The following is an 8,798-nucleotide window of genomic DNA, read 5'->3' on the forward strand; positions in this document are numbered from 1 at the left end:
TTTCAAATCCAAGGCCCCATTGAAACTAGGACCACTGTACCATCCATTACTGCATGTCATATAAGTATAGATACTTAACTTCAAGGGCCAAGTCATAACTTCAAGAGCGAGGTCATCGTAATAGATTACTTGTCATGGGGTATACAACATTGAAGTAAAAAAACTTTCAGCAAAATTTTTACGGACTAAATTCAGTAAAGATGAGGAAAGTTTAATGATTAGACCTTATATTAAGGAAAAAATAACCATGAAGCATAACATCAATATTATGTTTTTAAGACGTTCTACTAAATAATACCAACTTGAAAATAGCATCACTGGCTCTCTTCCTAAGACTAATGATGAGAACAAACTCCTTGTTTGGCATAAAAACTTGGACAGGATTCAACCTGGTCAAACAAGGTCAAACAAGAGCAATATAATATCTAGCTTTGGATTATGAATGAAATCACAGCTCATCAAAAACTGAAAACAGACAGTTTTAATGTAGAAGTCATGTTAAATTTGAAAACCATATTTTATGCACATTAGTGAAACCCATGTCATCCGATACTAATTCGCCTCTAAATGGCAATTCTGTAAACATGCAGATAAGGGCCAAAAATAAGACTTCCAGCCTTCCAGAAGCACATCAACTACTAGCATGAAAATGCACACAAGCTGAACATTTTGCATACTGGGAATATCTTTGAATGAAACTGTTGTACTGTAACACATGCATGTTTTTCTTGAGATAGTCATGCATATAGTAAAATTCGTGAACATATAAAACCTACCAAATTGTGCCACAAACTGAATACAAATTAAATAAATAAAAAATCACTATCTCTTGATTATAGTGATGACAGAGATGTTACACCAGCAAGTCAAATTTCAGTAGAAGCCTGGAATATATATATATATATATATATATATATATATATATATATATATATATAGCTGTTATATTAGTGCAGCACTGGGAAAACCCCTTCCTACTACAGGGACCGCTGCGGAAGAGCTGTTTAGTTTAGAAGCCGAAGCATACCAAATTGCTAGTTTAGAAGCCGAAGCATACCAAATTGCAGGCTGGATAGCGTCTATAGCAACACTGTAGATTCCAAAAAATCCCTCTGAACAGAGACATACCTGCCTACTACAGGGTCGGCTGTGGAAGAGTTGTTTAGTGTAGCAGACCAAATTGCAGGCTGCATAGCATCTATAGCAATACTACGTGTAGATTCCAAAAAATCCCTCTGAACAGAGACATTAGGGATTTTTTTGAATTTTAATTTTCAAAACTGAAATTTAAAGATGTAACAGTAGTGAAAAACAAAAAAGATGACTATTTAGAAGAAAATAATTGATAATTACTATCTAGAAAACGTGTATGACTATGGTACGAATTTGCTTCTGTGTTGTTTTAAGAGACCTGTGACTTTTAATTTTCTTATTGTTAATTATGAAGGATATCAATTTTGAGTAAGTTTTATCATTTTTTACAATATATACACATAAACTTTGAACAAAATTATCCAACTATCCACTGTCAGCTATAGTGTTTTTGGAGCTTACCACTACAACTCACCCAATCTGATATAAGAGGGGGACATGCTTTCCATAAGCACATTACTCCAATTTCTTGTCAAATAATGAAGAGTTCCAACTTTATGCATAACAGTTAAGGAGACGTGAAAACAAAACATGTTGGCAATCACTAGTAGCAATTAAAATCCCAAAAAAATAGTCAATATAACGAAACAGGATGTTTTGTTTGATACCTTTTTTATGTATTAATTTTTTCATTAGATGTTCAAAGTATACACAGACCTATAACAGCAAAATAAATCAATCCAAGAATACGGGCATGGGCAAGGTTTTAAAGTGCAGTCATGATTGAAATGGTGGAAAATCGTAGACAAATGAGACAGATGTGTCCACGTACTTTTCTAAACACTTAAGCACGAGCAACTTCAACACAAGAAAAAACTAAATTTGCCAAGAAATCAACAAAAGATTTGAATAGTTATATTTGAAATCATCTATCAATGTTAAACCTCTATTGGCATAGTTGATTTATGGGTTGCCTCATAGTTAGCCACTTGTTCAAGTGTTTTAAACAATACAATCATTGTTTAAGCCTTTTACTCAATCAATACTTCAAATACTTCAGATAGTTAAAGATAGATCAAAAAGCGGCATAACGGTTTATCATCTTCCACCTTATTCTGCTAATCATCTTTAAGGAATATTCATTAGCATAATTAAGGACCTTGAAACTGAAAATATCGAAGGAACAGATAACTGCACAAGAAAATCGTCGACAGAATATGTAACCAAGGCAAGATATGCAAAATGAGAATAGAATTTGGCAAAATAGGGGAAAAAAGTTATTGAGTGGAAAAAAGGGCACAAGGTAAAACAGTTTCTAGCTTAGTATCTTAAGCCGCAAAATACAACTTTCCTAAATGTTGAGGGTATTTGAAAAGGTACCTATCTCCACAAAGCAATGGTGGAAGGAATATACAAGTTAAGAGGTTAAAAACTAACCACAACGAACCCTACTGTACCAACTGCACCCTAAATGGAAATGTGTGACTCGTGCCTAACATTACCAAGTACCAACCAATGAGGCCAATGGGTCCACTGGGGAAAGTATGGTTACCCAAAAGCCACCAACCAACGATACGTACAGAAGGAGAAACACATTTGAGCTGTGACAAAATTATCTCAGACCTGAAAAGATTCCTCATTGTCCTTGGTAGAAACGGGATCGTGATCCTCCCCCTGTTGTTCTTCTTGCTCTTTCTTCAACATGACGTCGCAGAAAAACTGGGTCAAAACGGCCTCGTATCCAGGCATTTTGGCGTAGCCAGGGAAATAATTGATATCAATGATGAGATATCGATTGCCATATCGAGCGTCCCTTATGACGTCGAAATTGAAGAGGTTCAACTTAAGGGCCCGCCTGAGGCCCCTAGCGATGTCGACGACAAAGGCATTTGGGGGCATCTCGGTGTCCTCCAAATGCATCAGCCGGTAATAGCCATCGCTGTCGTTTTCAACGTCGTGGTTAGCCAGGTTGGAGACCTGCGAAAACGACAGAAGGTTCTCCGAAACGCCCACCGTCTTCTCCTCCGACACATCGGGTAGGGACTTGCGCTTCACGCACCGCACGTGCTCGCCCACCACGTAAACCTTGAAGATCACGCCGCCGTGGTTGACAAACTCCTGCAGCACGATCGGGGGCTTCAGCTTATCGAGCGCGTCGCGCGTGAACACAAGCGCCATCTTGTGCGACTTGGCACTGCCGTCGGCCACAAGCGGCTTCGCAATCACCGGAAACTTGAGGCTATCCCCGGCCTGGGGGTCCATTAGCGTGGCCTTGTCGTATATCACAATCTGTTTTGGGATCCCAAAGGTCTCGGTTCGGTCCTGGATTCGGAGCTCCGACACGACCTGCAGCATCGAGATTCGGTTGTGGAGGCGCTCGATCGCTTCGGGCGCGTCGAGGATAACCGCATTTGGGAAGCGAGACTGGAATTCTCGAAGTTGGCGTTTCCAATCGTCGCCGTAGAGCTTGTGGAGGACGCAATCGAAGGGGCCCTGATCCGCGAGGGGCTTGTCCGAGTCCACACGAACGAGTTCGATCCCTCGCGATTTCGCTAGACTCACCAATGAGTCGCGGATAAAGCTGTTCTGCTTCTTCGGTGCCAGCGCATACCCTATCACGCCGCCGAATGTCTTCTCCGCCATTGATGTTCGCTCTGCGTGCCGCGCGCTGAATCACATTCCCGGGGAGAAACCCTAATTTGGAGGGCCTGGGTTTTGTTGGTCGGGAAGAGAATTTTGCAGAGGGAAAAAACGAACGGAACGGATGAGAGAAGGAGAGAAAAGAGAAAAGAGAAACGGAGAGAGAGAGAAGGAGAGAAAAGAGAAAAGAGAAACGGAGAGAGAGAGAAGGAGAGAAAAGAGAAAAGAGAAACGGAGAGAGAGAAAGGATGGTAACCGGATGGGGATATATATAGCTTAGACTAGGGTTGGTGAGGATGAAGGGGGAATGATAGGGTGACTGGGGTATGAGGGAGAAGGTGTGACGTGGCATATTCTGGGGATTGGGTTGCGGGATGGCGCCGCTTTATTGCAGCGCGTGTGCAAATGTGGTGATACTGAGAATGGGAAAGTCAAAACGTGATAAGATTGGATGGGTGTTTGGGCAATTTACAATAACGATTCCCCACTCCACCCTAAGACCTTCTTTTGACCTTTTAGTCTTTCTCTTTTCAATTTCAATCCCATCTACACTTTCTTTATTAAATAGCAGATGAAGGAGTAAGGCAAAAAATAAACACCCCCCAACAAAACCTTACACTTTTTTAACCATGGATTGCATCACACTTCCCAAATCCATCCTGTATATTTCATCCATTTATATATATTTAAAATTCATAATTAAATATTATTATCTATTAAGGAAAAATAATCAAAGCTTAAAATACTGCATTTAATGCAAGTATTTCATCTACTTTTTCTATCAGATTATAAGTATTAGGTTATGCACAACGGAAAAACATAAACAGTTTATCGTATAAATAGTTTAAAAGGCATGATTGATATTTTTTACATTAAAATTATTATTTTAACATTCATTTATCATTAAAATTCTTTTTCAGGCATGTAATGAAAGATTAGTTATTTAAATTAAATTATAATCCACGAGTTTCTATTTAATGTATTTTGCAACAACGATCGTTGGAGTATGGTTATGAAAGAATACTTTTTGTTATATATGCAGTTTTTATGTGTCTTTTTTTCTAGAAAGTGAAAAGGAAAGAGAAAAATAATGAAAAGTGTATTTATTTGAAGAGAGATGAATGAAATGTTTATAAGTAATTTGATTGATACAATAAAAAAATTATAAATTGATATATTTATTATACTAATATAATAAAATACGAAAAAGAAATATTTGAATATCTATCATTTATATCAAGTTAAAAGTCTCTTCCATCTCACTATTAACGTATTATTTAATATATGTGATTTTATTAAATAATCTTATACAAAAGATTATTTAAAATGTAAAGTGAGATAAAAATAAAATTCACTATAAACCTTTAATAAAAATTATATTTCATAACAAAAAAAAATTATTTTATTTACTATTTTAGTTATTTATTTTTTCTAACAATTATCAAGGTCTTTCTTTGCTACCGTTTTTTCTTGTATTTAAACATGTTTTGAAGCTTCAAGATATATTAAAAACTCCTAACTTAATATGTGTTTAAGCATACTTTGAAGCTTCAAGACATATTAAAAACTCCTTACTTAACATTGAATTGAATATGTGTAGCATCTTTTGCAACACCTTTAAAACAAGGCAATGCTTTACATAGGTGTCTTTTCTTCATCTTTTGATCAAAGTCAAGGCTTGAGATAATTGACTGACTTTGTAGTAGTGATAAAAAAAATTCTCATTAACATTGACTACTTAATCTTAGTCTCAGTAATTAATAAAAAAAAACAAACTAGTATAAAAATTCTCATATTTCTTTAATTAATTGATTTATAATTAAAATATATATGATATTTAAAAATAGATTTTAAAATCCCAATTGAATCGTGATTTATTTTTCTAACATTGTTTGATAAAGTTGTAAATTTGGGTTTGGCAAAAGGAATGGAAAGGAAAATACATGAATTTGAAACGTGAGGAGGTAGCCATGGTGGTTGAGGTGCGGGTCCAATTGGTGGTTGTGGTTGAAGCAGGTCCAAAAAGGGTTAAAACATAACAATGATCTTTTTGATAAAATTTGGAGCGTAACAACAATAATATTCTTTGTCAAAGTTCATCATTTTGTTGTTGACCTTGCCCACAAACTATTTCTAGTTTTGGAGATTGAGAACTTCTGGAAGCATCATCATGTTGAGTGAATTCTAGCAATTTCAATGCAAGACGAATTTGGAGAGATATTGTGCAAAGCATGTTTATAGACTCAGTGGTTTGGAAGATGGAGGAGCACCTTTCTTATACTTCCATAAATATTGTTGCTGAACACACCTTTATCAAATATTTTTTGAAATATTTCATACTTATTATTAAAATATATAGAAAAAAAAGTTTATATATTAGGCATGGTTTTAAAATATACACTGCAATATTTATAATTATTCAATGTGGTTCTTTCAAAATTAAAATTATTTAAATATTAATGATTTTATTTGTGTCAAAAGATACAATTTGTTCTTTTCTATATTGATAATGAAATTTTAAAATAGTTAATTACAAAATTTAATTCATAACATTTTAAGTAATAAAAATAAAATGACATCTCATAAATTATATAAATTAAATATTAAATTAAAAAAATTAATTTATCATTTTCATCCAATGCATTATCAAAATAAGCACGTTTAGGATGTTATCTCACTTGTGTGAACATTTTTTTATAAAAAATATTTTCTACACCGTATAGAAGGTCTATTTAAGAGATAAAATTTTGTATATAAAAATCATTTTTTCTACAAGTTATAGTGTCAACTAGTAAAGTGTTGTGGCTTTAAAAACATCACATTCATGTTAGTTAAGACCGAAGATGGGATCTGATAAATTATATAAATTAAATATTAAATTAAAAAAATTTAAATTTATCATTTTCATCCAATGCATTATCAAAATAAGCACAATTAGGATGTTATCTCACCTCTGTGAAATTTTTTCAATAAAAAATATTTTCTACATCGGTATAGAAGGTTTATTTAGGAGATAAAATTTTGTATATAAAAGTCATTTTTTATACAAGTTATAGTGTGAACTAGTAAAGAAAGTGTTGTGGCTTAAAAAATCACATTTTATGTCAGTTAAGATCGAAACCGACAAAGAATGTGACACTTTTTATACTGATTTTAAATAAAGTGTTAATACACTTTCTTTTTTTCTATTTTCAAATGTCTCTAATAAGTATTGGTGCACCTCTTCACCTTTATTCCCAACAAATGGAATTAGAGTAGGGTTAATAAATCCATATATATGTATTATTCCCCTTCGTGCATCTATGATGTAAATACCTTAAACATTTTGAAAATAAATAATGTTATAATAACGTATTGAATATATTCAAACTTGATAAAAGTTTACTTACAAAACAATAAAAATTGTATTACTGATATACGTAACATATCAATGTCAAAGAGAATATTAAAAATATCCTTCTAACATATAAAGATGGGAGGTTGGAGGTCTTGTTTGTGACTTCAATAGGCATGTATAACTGTATAGGTGTCAGGGAGATAGTCAATACCATTGCAACAAGTTGTTCTAAAATTTCCAGTTGTGATGGTTATGGTAGCGATTCATTCACATCTTCTTACCCTTGTGCTACAACTTGTTATACATATTTAAAGACTTAAATAACATTAGTATACACCAATAAGAAATAGAAAATGCATAATTAAAACAACTAAAGACAATTACCTCCTTTATAATTACTTTTGCTAATCTTACTAGTCAAAGGATAAAATGTACAAGGGCTTATTCCATTGTCTCAACCTCCTGAGTGGACAAAAGGACTCGAGCAGCAACACCTCGAATGTCTACAACCACCACCCTCATCATATCATCTGTAATGGTTTCATGGTGTATGATTAACCCCGATGTATACATTTTACTTAGAATAACCAAATAATATTTGTAAAATAAATAAAACAATATAATTCAACTAACAAGTACATGTCAAACAATATAGTTCACCACCTAAATCCCAAACCCTCTCAAAGAAAATGAAAAAGAAATTAATTTAATAGAAAAGGAATTAAAAGCAAACTTATTAAGAAGAAAGTGTGAGCACTACCACAGAGGTTAACTGACTCTAGTTGTGGAATGTAGGACAAACGAAGACTTTCCACAATAATCCAAGTTGCCAACACCCAACCTGCCACAATTGTGATTTCTACCCTAATGCGAGAATAATGGTGTCAGAAACTCTAAATTCAAAGCTTAATGCCGAATTTGAAAAAAAAAACTTTGATGCATTCATCACTAATTTAGAGAAGTTATAGTTACCGATCACATAAAGAAACAATTAGGCGTGAGATTTAAAGAAAGTGAAAAGTGATTTTAAAAAAACCAAATAGGACAACAAAAAGAAATACTAGTGGGAAGCTCCTACTATGGCGACAACGACAACAACCCTTTGAAACAACGTCGAAGGAAGTAACATAGCAAACAACTTCACATACTAAGAAAGTTAGAGAGAATAGTTACAAAGAAGAAATTTGTGTTGAAAATTAATAGTAGGGCATGAAGTGAGGTAATGTCAAATTAAACATATTATACCTATTACAAGATCCAATTGGTGTAGTATCTGTTTTTAAAATTAAAAATATATATATATATATATATATAAGATAAATTTTTATTTTTGTTTTACCTTCAACCGATATAGAAAGTGTTGCAATATTTACAGTTATGCCACCACACCATATTTTATATCGATTCTAAGTTCAGTTGATTTATAAAATCTTGTAACACTTATAAAATTGTTACTCCTCACATTTTATACCTGATGGATTACAATCGGTATAATATATAGTTACAAAAAGTATTTTTTGTACTAATATCTATAAAAATATGATTTACTTGGAAATTTGAAATTGGAAAATAAATATTTTTTGAACAGACTTACACCAAATTTTGAAAATTTGTGACACATATGTCATTAATCTAATATAAGATGTTTAATATAGTTTATACAGAATAAATTATCTTTGTATTTGCTTTAGTCCGTTCAACGGTAAACTTTTAATTAATATTTTGTTAA

The 8,798-nt window shown here is 33.3% G+C and overlaps 1 protein-coding gene across 1 annotated transcript; it reads right to left on the reverse strand.

Moving 5' to 3' along the window:
• Positions 1-679: 679 nt before the first annotated feature.
• Positions 680-4,130, reverse strand: LOC108331730 (inositol-tetrakisphosphate 1-kinase 1). The gene is made up of 2 exons (XM_017566633.2): positions 2,716-4,130; positions 680-1,280 (listed from the first exon to the last, which is right to left on the reverse strand). Exons 1-2 carry the CDS (start codon positions 3,733-3,735, stop codon positions 1,275-1,277), a joined length of 1,026 nt encoding a protein of 341 aa, XP_017422122.2. The 5' UTR covers positions 3,736-4,130; the 3' UTR covers positions 680-1,274.
• Positions 4,131-8,798: the final 4,668 nt, after the last annotated feature.

This window comes from Vigna angularis, chromosome 1 (genome assembly GCF_016808095.1).
Source record: "Vigna angularis cultivar LongXiaoDou No.4 chromosome 1, ASM1680809v1, whole genome shotgun sequence".
In the NCBI taxonomy this organism is placed as follows: domain Eukaryota; kingdom Viridiplantae; phylum Streptophyta; class Magnoliopsida; order Fabales; family Fabaceae; genus Vigna; species Vigna angularis.

Excerpts from the sequence above, each read along its gene's own strand:
- LOC108331730 (XM_017566633.2), bottom strand. The coding sequence starts at position 3,735 with ATGGCGGAGAAGACATTCGGCGGCGTGATAGGGTATGCGCTGGCACCG.